A 12,907-nucleotide genomic window follows, 5' to 3' on the forward strand; every position below is an offset into this window, starting at 1 on the left:
AAAATTTCCTCTTTTTTTTTTCTTTTTTTTTTTTTTTTTCCTTTCCGGTTATGTCATTTGATAGTTATCTTGAAAAAAAAGGGGCCGTTTTGGGGAATGACGTGGCATAACAAATGCATATATATCCTTTGTTTCACGTTTATTTACGCATCTTTAAACCATAATATGAATTTAGGTGACGTGTGGTAGATGAATTCGTTCTCTTATTTGAATAATGATTCGTGGTTTGTTACAGTATTTTTTCTCATAAAAAATATACGTAAATGATTCTAATAACATGGTTCTAATTCATGAATCAAACGGATTCTTAGTGTTTGTATTTAATTATCTAACAAATAAAGATCACAACGAAAACGTGTTGAGTAAAGTAGTTTTTTTGGATGGAGTTTGTATACGTTTTTCAGCCTTAAAAAAAAAAAAGCCTTCGGACCGAGGGAATTTTAACACCTTATAATTGAGTTATCGTAGAATTATCAGTAGCTTATGCATGCGATCACTGTAGTATATCAGTTTTTAATTATGGAAGTTTTCTTTTTCTTTACGTGACATCAATATCTAAACAATTTGGCGATAGACATCGTCCACTTGCGTGAAATGATAAACAACCATTAGCACTAATAAATTTGGCTATTTTCCTTTTAAAAAATGGTTATTCTTTTATATATATATATATATATATATATATATATAACTGCATCCTTAATTTTGTGCAAATAACACTTTCTCTTCTTCTTCTTCTTCTTTTGATTGGACACAATAAGTTAATGTCTAATAGGTAGTTTACCTTCCATACGTTATCTAGCTACACAAAAGAAGACAGACTTCAATGTGGAAAAAGCCAGCAGTATTATTCATGCAAAAAGTCCAAAGGATGACAATTCAGTTGCTTAGTACTTGTCCGCTTGTTTTAGTTTTCTAACTTCCATTACCTAACAAAGATATCTAGCACGTGGTTATTTTCCTACTTATTCTGGATTAATTGACTAAACTTATAAATTTCCCAATGCCCAATTAGGCATTTATATTATGAGAAACTCAATTAAAGGGGACCTTTAATTATCAGTTGAGCTATCTATATATATATATATATATATATATATATATATATATCATTTGAATAATATTATAAGGTACCGGTGATGTTTAGCAGCACGCACTAATAGAATATGAATTTCGCAGTACGAGACTTACAAAATAGAGTCCACTTTTTATTAATGGTGGTGTTTAACATTAATAGTTGCCCCAAGCATTTTTCATATCATTGGTGTTTGTTTCTTTCTCGTAAACTTGATCAATAAGAAAAAGGGATGTACGAAGATAGAAATAAGCAATGTTAAAGAAAAAATGAGTCAAAAGCTAATAGTGTTTTCCATATAGAGAGATTCCATTTTTTTTTTTTTTTTTTTTTTTTGGGGGGAATAATTTCTCCCAAAAAAGGAGTGTTTCATGTCATTTTCCAGTTCGTTTAGGTTGGTTTGTGTTTATTGTTGTCTTTCAATTCATGTCGTTTCCCATTTAGTCGTTATTACAATTCTTATCGTTTCATTCAGTTTAGTTTTTAAACTGCTATCTCTCTATGAATTGTCGCTTCTCTCTCTCTCTCTTTGAATTGTCGCTTAGGTCCGTTAGTGTTTCATGTCGTTTTCCAGTTCGTTTAGGTTGGTTTGTGTTTGTTGTTGTCTTTCAGTTCATGTCATTTCCCATTTAGTCGTTATTACAATTCTTGTCGTTTCATTCAGTGTTTCATGTCGTTTTCCAGTTCGTTTAGGTTGGTTTGTGTTTATTGTTGTCTTTCAGTTCATGTCGTTTCCCATTTAGTCATTATTACAATTCTTGTCGTTTCATTCAGTGTTTCATGTCGTTTTCCAGTTCGTTTAGGTTGGTTTGTGTTTATTGTTGTCTTTCAGTTCATGTCGTTTCCCATTTAGTCATTATTACAATTCTTGTCGTTTCATTCAATTTAGTTTTTAAACTGCTCTCTCTCTCTGAATTGTCGCTTAGGTCCGTTAGTGTTTCATGTCATTTTTCAGTTCGACGTGAATACAAATAGGACGACTTAACCACATGATTTTGAAAACGACAATAAATATCAAAACGACACAAAACACAACCCAATCTAAAAGACAATTCAGAGAGAGAGGGAGCGAGATGTCGTTTCATTCAGTTTAGTTTTTAAACTGCTATCTCTCTCTGAATTGTCGCTTCTCTCTCTCTCTCTCTCTCTCTCTCTCTCTCTGAATTGTCGCTTAGGTCCGTTAGTGTTTCATGTCATTTTCCAGTTCGTTTAGGTTGGTTTGTGTTTATTGTTGTCTTTCAATTCATGTCGTTTCCCATTTAGTCGTTATTACAATTCTTGTCGTTTCATTCAGTCTCTCTCTCTCTGAATTGTCGCTTCTCTCTCTCTCTCTCTCTCTCTCTGAATTGTTGCTTAGGTCCGTTAGTGTTTCATGTCATTTTCCAGTTCGTTTAGGTTGGCTTGTGTTTATTGTTGTCTTTCAATTCATGTCGTTTCCCATTTAGCCATTATTACAATTCTTGTCGTTTCATTCAGTGTTTCATGTCGTTTTCCAGTTCGTTTAGGTTGGCTTGTGTTTATTGTTGTCTTTCAATTCATGTCGTTTCCCATTTAGCCATTATTACAATTCTTGTCGTTTCATTCAGTGTTTCATGTCGTTTTCCAGTTCGTTTAGGTTGGCTTGTGTTTATTGTTGTCTTTCAGTTCATGTCGTTTTCCATTTAGTCGTTATTACAATTCTTGTCGTTTCATTCAGTTTAGTTTTTAAACTCCTCCTCCTCCTCCTACTCCTCTTCTTCTTCTTCTTCTTCTTCTTCTTCTTCTTCTTATTCTTCTTATTCTTCTTTCTCTGAATTGTCATTTAGGTGAGGTTGGGTTTCATCTCGCTCCCTCTCTCTCTGAATTGTCGTTTCTCTGAATTGTCTTTTCTCTGAATTGTCATTTAGGTGAGGTTGGGTTTCATCTCGCTCCCTCTCTCTCTCTCTGAATTGTCATTTAGGTGAGGTTGGATTTCATCTCGCTCCCTCTATCTCTGAATTGTCTTTTCTCTGAATTGTCATTTAGGTGAGGTTGAGTTTCATCTCGCTCCCTCTCTCTTCTTCTTCTTTCTCTGAATTGTCATTTAGGTGAGGTTGGGTTTCATCTCGCTCCCTCTCTCTCTGAATTGTCGTTTCTCTGAATTGTCTTTTCTCTGAATTGTCATTTAGGTGAGGTTGGGTTTCATCTCGCTCCCTCTCTCTCTGAATTGTCTTTTAGATTGGGTTGTGTTTTGTGTCGTTTTGATATTTATTGTCGTTTTCAAAATCATGTGGTTAAGTCGTCCTATTTGTATTCACGTCGTTTGGTATATTGATTTTCTTTTTCTTTTTTTTGCTTTTGGAGTTAATGTCGTTTTGTAGTGTTGTTTACGTGTCGCTTTTCTGTTGTATTTGACTTGACATCATTTTCCGTCTATTGCCGTTTCCAAAATGATGTTGCTTTTCGTTTTTGAACCTTCGTCTATCAGTTTAGTGTCGTTTTCCAAAATGATGTCGTTTAATGAAATTTTAATCGTATTAAACTATAGCTGTTTACTAGGTAATCAGATTCCTCGACCTACTGCTACACTAAAACTTCTATGAACATGCTACACTACAATTCTAATCAAGACGTTTTGTATCAACTTTAAGTTGTTTTTTTTTTTATATGATAGTTTTATAAATAAATTGTAACATTAAATAAGCATAAAAGATTGCATGCCAATAAAAAGATGACAAATCAAAATTGATACAAAAAATTGAAATTAAAGTTGATATCTTTAGCACTCTTTGGAAGTAATCCTAATTGCACTACCATTTAGCCTCACGATTCATAGTTCTTGGACAACATACTCAAAGCTAGAAATTTTTTAGGGATTTGAGTTAACTCAAAGTTTTGAATTAATATTAATAATGCAATAAATACTAAAAACTCATAATGTACGTAGTGTATTGCATTACAATTTTTTTTGTTTGAGTTTTTAAATTTTAAAAATGGATAGAAAAAAGAAAGAAATAACATACTATAGTTAAAAATAAAAACCAAGGGTGTAAATGAAAATTGTGGAAATACTTTGTATGAAGTTTGAAAAAAAGAAAGGATTATTATCACTAATACTCGAATTTTAGGGTTATTCTCAGTTTACACATTAAAATTTAAAAACCCTCATTTTGCCTCTTGAACTTTGAATTGTTTTCACTTAATCCCTTCTATATCAATTTATGTTAAAAACAGATAAAAAAAAGAGAATAATACAATCAAGTAGTCTTTCTGTTTGGATTTATATTAAAAAATAAACTTATAAAAACCATATCACTACACTTAACCTCCTCTTTTTCGTATAATTTTAATAGAAATTACAACAAAATGGATTAAGTGAGAATAATTTAAAGTTTCGAGAGTAAAGTGAGAGTTTTTAAAATTTAAGGAGTAAATTGAAATGACTCCAAAATTTAAGAAATATCAATGAGAATAATTCAAAAAGAAAAGATTTTCCCTGATTATTCGTACAAATTTTTTTTTTTTTTTTCATTTCCTTTCTATTTGGGTGAGCTTGAATTGGAAATAATCTCCTCTATCTTATCAAGTTATCAAATCTTTCCAATTTAATCTCGCAACCGAAATTTATTCAACCACCATGATTGGCCCATTGAAGTTCTTAGACAACGAAGCAGATCCCACAATAGAGACACCCTTGTTGTCCTAAACTTGAGTTTCTGCTGACCGCGAAATTAATTATCACCACATAAATTTTCCCGAATAATGGCCGCCAAGAGACTTATAATCAAAACTTTTTTTTTTCCTTCAAATTTTTAATCAAAAGGATTACTGGTGGACGTACAAAAGATTCCAAAGCGGCCCAACAATCTTTACGTTGTCGTTTTTTGGAACTTTCTGCTTATCCACAAACACACTTATTTCAGCGGTCTCAAAGCTTTTGTTTGGCTTCAACGCTCACGAATCTGTGTTTTCCCTTTCAACGCATTCTCTCTTGTTTCTTCTCACTTTTGATCTCCAAAAACAAACCTTAAAACTTCATTGCCATTTGCCCGGAACCCAAAATCTAACATATTTTTTCTGTTTCTGAACGTTTATACTTTATTGTAGCCGTTATATACATGTTTGTTCAAGTGTAGTTTTTGGGCATTTGAGAAGAGAAGAAGAAAATGGAGAGGTTTTCGCAACGAGAGAGCGTTCTTTTGGGCTACAGCCTCCAGAGGACGTTGATGATGAACTCTGGCTCTTCTCCCAAAACGACGCCGTTCAGGAACTCCGACGTCGACTTCCACGACGTCTTTGGGGGCCCACCGAGGCGGTTCTCGATGCAGGAGGTACGGCACAGCTTCAACGACGTCAACGACTCCAATATTGCATCGAAAGGAAACGACGAGGAGTGGTCCGGTTTGGGAGAAAAACCGGTTTTCGGAGATGAGGGTCTGAACCGGAGGCGGTACCAGAGCGCAGACTTTTTCGACGACATTTTCGGTGGCGACGTGTCTGCGAATTCTACTCCGAAGAGGCATGGCCGTGACTATGTTTTCCCTACTTCGCCGAGCTCCAGAGTTCTCAGCCCTCTGCCACCAAAAGCTGATGAGCCTTTTGCGAGTTCTTCGCTTCTTTCTCAATTCAGGTTCCACCTTTCTTTATTCAGTCATTTGTTCCTTGTTGGTTACAACTTACGTAGAAAGTCTTATGAGAAAATATAGCAAGATAGTTTTAATGAGAATTCTTTGGTAGGCACTCTTCAGTATACATTATTTTAAACTTTCGAGTCTTTTTTTAATTTTGACGTGAGTTTGACCAGATTAAAAACTATACATCTTTGTTTTAATATCATCTTAGATTAAATGCTTATTTTTTACTCTTTATTGGATTTTCATTGTTGCTGATCTAAGTGCTTGAAACTTATGCGTATTTGCTTCTGTTTATTATGTTTTCATTTTTTACATGTTGTTGTGAAAAGTAAATACTAAACATCAAATTATTTAGCAAAGTTTTCAGCTGACTGCTTTTCAATTTTCTAATTCGTCTGGTACAAGATGTGTATGCGGTGCCTAACGTAGATGTATTTCACCGATTATAAAAATTAACACGAGCGCATGGCAAAGAAACTGCTTAAACATATATTTCATCATCTATTTTTTACCAAAAGGATTCAACTTTTTTTCTTTCCTTTTTTTTTTTTTTTTTTTTTTTTTTTTTTTTTTTTTGTTTGATCCTACCTGCAAATTTTTTTCCAAAAATTTTTCATTTTTTTTTTTTTTTTTTTTTTTTTTTTTTTTTTTTTCGTTTTTGTTGTTGTAGCCTACCTGCAAAAGTGAACAAAGGGGCGGAATTACCAACATTTGGTTCCGCTGCTCGTAGCCCATATAAACATAAGGACGGTTCCTCAAATGGGATAAGCTATTCGTACTCTTCTGGTACTTCTCTTTCTAGATTTTCAAGCGAAGCGATCCAAGGTTTCGAGTCAAAAAACGACATTCGATCATCTCATGAACAAAGTCCTCTATCAGAGGAAGTTCCTCATACTATCAGTGAGGTGTCGTCAAACTTGACTGCGGAATCCGATAAAACAGGTACAGGAAGCAATTTGAAAAAGGATTCAGAGAGTTCAGAAAACTCTACCAATAGCAGCAGCCACTTCCATTTTTCGATATACAAGTGGGCAGGCAAAGGGGTGCCATTGGACTTGCCAATTAGATCAGGAAAGAGTAGTTCAACAAGGTCAAAAGAAACGGCTAAATCTGAGCCATTTTCAGGAAATAGTGAAGGTATAGATAAGGAGGATGGCATGGAAAGCCAATCATCTAAAACCCCTTTGCCTGATTCTTCCTCTAAAAATGAACCGAATAAACTAGAAAATGATTTGCCTCTTCATGAAGCCAAAGAGGAGAAAGTAAAACCAAGTCAAGTTTCTGTGCCTCAATCAGAGCCTCAAAAACTTGAGGTGAAATCTATTCGTTCTCTGCTCTTTGATGATCATTTGGAACGAGGTAAATTGCATTCAAGCTTATATGTTTTAGTGAATTATCAAATATATATGTATGTATGTATGTATATGTTTGGAGACTAATAAAAAAAACTATATGCAGGCAGTGTTGAAGCGACTAAAATGGGTGGTCAAAAGGAAAGAATATTGACCAAAAGCACCAAAGATTCAACTTCTTCAGTTATTGGTTTCACTAAAACTGCGAAGAAACAGGAAAGGAACAATGTTTCTATGAGCAGTTCAGAAGTGGATAAAGTCAGTGCTCCTCAATGTTCACCTAGGAACCCAAGAGAGAGTAACGGGAGGAGTAGAGTTAAGGGAAAGGTTAGAGAATTTGTCAGGATGTTCAACCAAGAAGCTTCACCAAATCCGAAAGATGGACTTAAATTTCGAAGTCAGAGCTGCAAATGGAATAAGAAATGCGTTTTTGAAGATGAACCAAGTAATAACACGAATAAAACAGATGAGAAATTACAGGTGCCTAATGTAACTATTATGTCAATGGTGCTCAATTGCGTAACATTAAGAGTTTTCCTTGTACATATAACAGTTTTGTTGATGGGGGAAGGAAGGTCTAAAATACCTTTTTTTTTCTTCTTCAGATGGATGAAGATCTCAAGCAGTCAACAAAAGTACACGCTTTTGGACAGGTCAACCAAGCATCCAAAAATACTGGTTAGTCCTTTTTTTCATTAAAAATGAAAACAATAACATGGCTAAGATAAGTGTTAGGATATATGCGTAAGTGATCAAATCATGAGGTAAAGAATTGAGAAACGCTAAATGCACTCGCCAAGATCTAAGTTATGTGTTCTTGTGGAATCCACGTATGTCTTACCTACAATTGTGCCTACGTGGATCAACAGTCGAGATCATTTATTCGTATTATGCGTGGGTGCATTCGTCTAACTTAGATCAACTCAAATTAAAAACTCGAATCAGGGAACTAAACGGGCCCTAAAGTATTTCTCTATGCTTTAAGATGAAGGAAGGTCTAAAATACCTTTTTTTTTCTTCTTCAGATGGATGAAGATCTCAAGCAGTCAACAAAAGTACACGCTTTTGGACAGGTCAACCAAGCATCCAAAAATACTGGTTAGTCCTTTTTTTCATTAAAAATGAAAACAATAACATGGCTAAGATAAGTGTTAGGATATATGCGTAAGTGATCAAATCATGAGGTAAAGAATTGAGAAACGCTAAATGCACTCGCCAAGATCTAAGTTATGTGTTCTTGTGGAATCCACGTAGGTCTTACCTACAATTGTGCCTACGTGGATTCGAGATCATTTATTCGTATTACGCGTGGGTGCATTCGTCTAACTTAGATCAACTCAAATTAAAAACTCGAATCAGGGAACTAAACGGGCCCTAAAGTATTTCTCTATGCTTTAAGATTTGTCATAGCATGATAGTGTAAATTAAAAGGTGTTCCGCCTTTTTCTGCTTCTACTTGGACCAACCTTTTAGGAAAGGAGGGAAAAAACGACATAAAATGCATAAATTTGTTTGTCAGGTTCATATCCAGTTGGCTCTAAGTCTGTAGTTGAAGAAACAGATGAGTCCTTCCACGAGACCTTCCAGGTATCTAAATTTGATTCTTCTTTTCATATATTGTTTCCATGTTTTCTTCTATACTTTAACTTAATGGTCTTTCTCTTCTGTCCATCTAGTTCAAGGTGCAATATATATATTAATGTCTGAGATATTCAGTTCCTAATTCTGTGTCTGTTATGTACTGAAATACACAGAAAAAATTCTTTTATTAGTTTTACTCTAAAGCATGCTATACTTTTCCACCTTACATTTTTTTGTCTTTCTATTTATTTATTCATTTTTCATATAGTATAGTTCAAATTTGACTTGTTGGCAGATAAAAGTACTACCCCAAGATGAGAATGAGCTGCTCGGAGCTGGCACAAAAAATCAAGAAATACAGGTAAATATAAACGAAAATAAAACAATATTCTCTCCTTTTATTTTTTTTTTCTTTTTCAGAAAATGGATTCACTTCTTGGAAGCAGTAATTTATAATACTTCACATTACGCAGGATATAGATGCTAAAATACGACAATGGACAAAAGGCAAGGAAGGAAATATACGTTCGTTATTATCAACTCTACAATATGTGAGTATTGATTCACCTTTCTTCTTATCTCAAACAACAAGAAAGAAAGAAGAAAGAAAGAAAAAAAAAATAAAGTTTTTGCTTGACTGTGGAAAACATATAATAATTAATTAGCCAATAATGATTTACAAAATTTATAATGCAGGTACTATGGCCTGAGAGTGGGTGGAAAGCTGTTCCTCTTGTTGATATAATAGAAGGAAACGCCGTGAAGAGAGCTTATCAAAAGGCTTTACTCTGTTTGCACCCAGATAAGCTTCAGCAAAAGGGTGCTGCTTCATACCAAAAATACATTGCAGAAAAAGTTTTTGACATTTTGCAAGTAAGTCGTTTTATTTTATTTTTCTAAGGAAAGCTTTCTTTAGTTACAACTCACTTCTATAATCTATTACACAACTTGTGAGTTGTGAGAATTTACTTTATGGTAGATTTATAATATATATATATATATACTCACTCGGTTCGGTTTAAAGAGTTATGTTCCCAAGCAAGGTGCTTTTTCGTGTTAGCAACAACATAGATCAAAGGTGGCAATAAGATCGAAGTGGACATGGGGAAAAAAATCAACAATTGGTTCATGTAAATACATAAAAATTGTCCTTTAGCCAAAAAAAAAAAACAAAAAAACAAAAAAAAAAAAAAAACCGTCTTTTTCATTTTGCCTTTGATGGTCAATAGGCTCATACGCGATTGGTTCTGTAGAAAACTTGAAATTTTTGTGTGCTATACTAGAAAGGTAATTTTCTCAAAATTTTTCCTCCAAAGTCTACAGGTTTATAACTTGTAGGTTTAATGTTTTAGCCAAAAAGATATGTAATATATACATATATAAACATACACTGATACACACACAACACTAATACTAACGCAAAAATAGAATAGAATTGCACTATATAACTTCTTTCCTCAAACTTAGGAAAAAGGACAAAAGAAATCATCCAGTGGTTCTCCGTAAGTTGGCGGTCTGTCCACGGGCTTAGTCGATGAAGACTAAAGCCCATTATAACACCATTATAACTAGTGCCACTTGTGAAAAAAGCTTGAGATATTGGGCCCGTTTGATAATGTTCTTAAGGTTTTATTTTTAATATAAAAATGAAAATTAGATTATTTTAAAAATTATTCTGCAACCGATTTTAAAATTAAATTTGGTGGTCTTTCAAGAAATTAGTTTAAATATCATAAAAAAATGAAATCTTAGTTAGTTACATTTATGTTTGTTTTGAGTACATGTAATTAATAATCTTAAATTAATATATTAAGTAATTAATAATTAATAATTATTTAGTAAATAAAAATTAATATATTAATAATATAATAATGGAGAAATTATCATTAATAACGAGCACATTAGTAATTAAACTATATATGTATAAATTAATATATAAAGTAATTAATAATGGATAAATTATCATTAATGAGTACATTAGTAATTAAACTATATATAATAAATTAATATGCTAAATAATTAGAAATGGTAATTAATAATTAATTATAAGTAATTACTATGTTAGTAATGCACTAATATTTATTAGATTATACGTAATTAATTAGTGTATTAAGAAAAATAATTAGTATATACATAATTTATTAATGTTGGTAATTATTCTTTTTATAATGATTAATTCTAATTATTAATTATTAATTATTATTGATTAATATATTACATATTAATTATTAATTGAGTAATTACTATTTATTTTTTATGTACTAACTATTTACTAATTAATAGATTATAATTAACATAATATATGATTGATATATTAATTATTTATTATTTATTTAATAACCTATTATTACTTGTTTATTGATAATATGTTATATAATTAATTTTTAACAATTAATCTTTAACTAAATAAATAATTACTATATTAATTATTATTTTATTAACAAAATTAAAAACTTAATAGTAATAAATTAATATTTAATTAATAATTAAGTAATTACTATCTATTTATTAGTTATTAAGTATATTTATTTATTAATTATTAATTAATATATAATATAATTAGTAACTAATAATTAATTATTTAATATAATATTGTTGATAAATATTAGAAAATGAAAACAGAACAGGACAAACAACTTTTAATCGTTTACTACTTTCTTCACAAAAATAATTCTCATTGTGCCCATTTGTTTTCGTTTTTAAAAACATTTTTCACGTTTTTCGAGGATAAAAATGAAAACGGACAGAAAAAACGCGTTTGGTGCAACAATTTTCTAAAAATTGAAAACAAAAATGTTTTTGTCCGTTTCTTAAAATCTGAAAACGATTTAAGACCGTTTTCATTTTCTCCGTTTTCCTTTTCTCTCTTCTCTCTGAATTTTTTTTCTGCCCTTGACTAGTGTGAACTCTTCGAGGATAAAAAATGAAAACGAACTAATCTCTCTCTCTCTCTCTCTCTTCTTCACATCTATTCCCCACGGTCCTCTCTCTCTCCTCCATAATCTTTAGACATCTCTCTCTTTCGCTCTGGCTCTGTTCTCTGATCTCTCTCTCCTCTCCCCACGTTTCTCTCTCTTCCCTGAACTCAGGATGCCGTTCTCGGACTCGTGACTTCGATCTCGCGAGGGAAGACGAAGACACTGATTGGGAGTACTCATATATGGTTCTCGTCGGAGTTTTTGATCTCGCAAGTGAAGACAAAAAAGTCGATCTCGTCGCTGTTGTTTTTGCTCCTTCTCCTTCCTCTAAATCACGCTGGAGAACCGGCGAACTCGACTGAGTTATCATCCACGCCGTGAAGGCTCTCGTCGTGCTCTCTCTCTCCTCCCTCTGCTCTATTCTCTCTCGAATATCTGCATCAAATGTGATGTGGATGACGACAACTAGTGGTTCGTGCTCCACTAAAGATTGTCGCGAGTCAGAGCTGTGCAAGTTTTCACAGAATCACGACCGCGGAGGTGGCAGCGTGATTCCCTAGGCTCGGCGGAGCTTGGTTGTGAAGTTGGCAGCGGGATTTGCATGGGCTCGCCAGAGCTGGGATGTGGAGGTGGCGGTAGCGGATCTGATTTGCAGAGATGGAGGGAGCAAGTTTTTGGCGGTTTTTTTGTTATCAGATCTGATTTGCAGGTTTTTTGTTCGTTTGGTCCTAAGTTTGTGATATTATCTTGATCTGAGTTTGTGATTTTTGTTGATCTAATAATATATTAATATTATTATTTATTTAATATATTTTAATTTTAAATATTATTACACGTTTTTAAAAATTAAACCACCAAACACAATTTCAGTTTTTTTTAACTGAAATCAATCTTGGAATAAAACTACCAAACGCATTTTCAAAAATGATTCCAAAATGAAAATGAAAACATTTTCGTTTTCATTTTCATACAAAAAATAAAAACGTTTTGGAACGAATTCCAAACGCACCCATTATTTTTTATTTTCGTTTCCCTTTTTAAAATTTTTATTAAACAAACACGATTTGTAGACTGTTTTCGTTTTCATGTAACAAAAGACGTGCGAAAACATTTTTGAAAACAGCTAAAAAATAATTTCAAACGCACCCATTATTTTTAGAAAAAATAGAAAATTTACTTTAAGAGTGCATGAGTCTGGATATTTACTCATCACTCTTGATAAATATTTGTTAGTGTAATTATTTGACTAAAGAGATTTTGAATCAAGACTAAAAGGTAAAAATTTTGACTCATATATTTTAAAAGAGCATTTAAAAAGATTACTCATATTTTTAAGTTAAGACGTGAAATTGATTAGAAAAAAAAAGGGGGGGGGGGGGGGGGGGGGGG

The 12,907-nt window shown here is 32.7% G+C and overlaps 1 protein-coding gene across 1 annotated transcript in view; it reads left to right on the plus strand.

The window, feature by feature from the left end:
* The first annotated feature begins 5,005 nt into the window (after positions 1–5,005).
* LOC21404079 (J domain-containing protein required for chloroplast accumulation response 1) overlaps positions 5,006–12,907 on the plus strand; it is a 13,276-nt gene continuing 5,374 nt past the window's right edge. Inside the window, exons 1-8 of the mRNA XM_024171977.1 lie at positions 5,006–5,663; positions 6,338–7,026; positions 7,126–7,499; positions 7,625–7,697; positions 8,539–8,606; positions 8,896–8,961; positions 9,074–9,151; positions 9,297–9,473. Coding sequence (XP_024027745.1) covers positions 5,200–5,663; positions 6,338–7,026; positions 7,126–7,499; positions 7,625–7,697; positions 8,539–8,606; positions 8,896–8,961; positions 9,074–9,151; positions 9,297–9,473 — 1,989 coding nt within the window. The 5' untranslated portion in view covers positions 5,006–5,199. The remainder of the gene's footprint in view (positions 5,664–6,337; positions 7,027–7,125; positions 7,500–7,624; positions 7,698–8,538; positions 8,607–8,895; positions 8,962–9,073; positions 9,152–9,296; positions 9,474–12,907) is intronic.

The sequence above is a fragment of the Morus notabilis genome, unplaced genomic scaffold, assembly GCF_000414095.1.
Source record: "Morus notabilis unplaced genomic scaffold, ASM41409v2 Scaffold630, whole genome shotgun sequence".
NCBI lineage: Eukaryota > Viridiplantae > Streptophyta > Magnoliopsida > Rosales > Moraceae > Morus > Morus notabilis.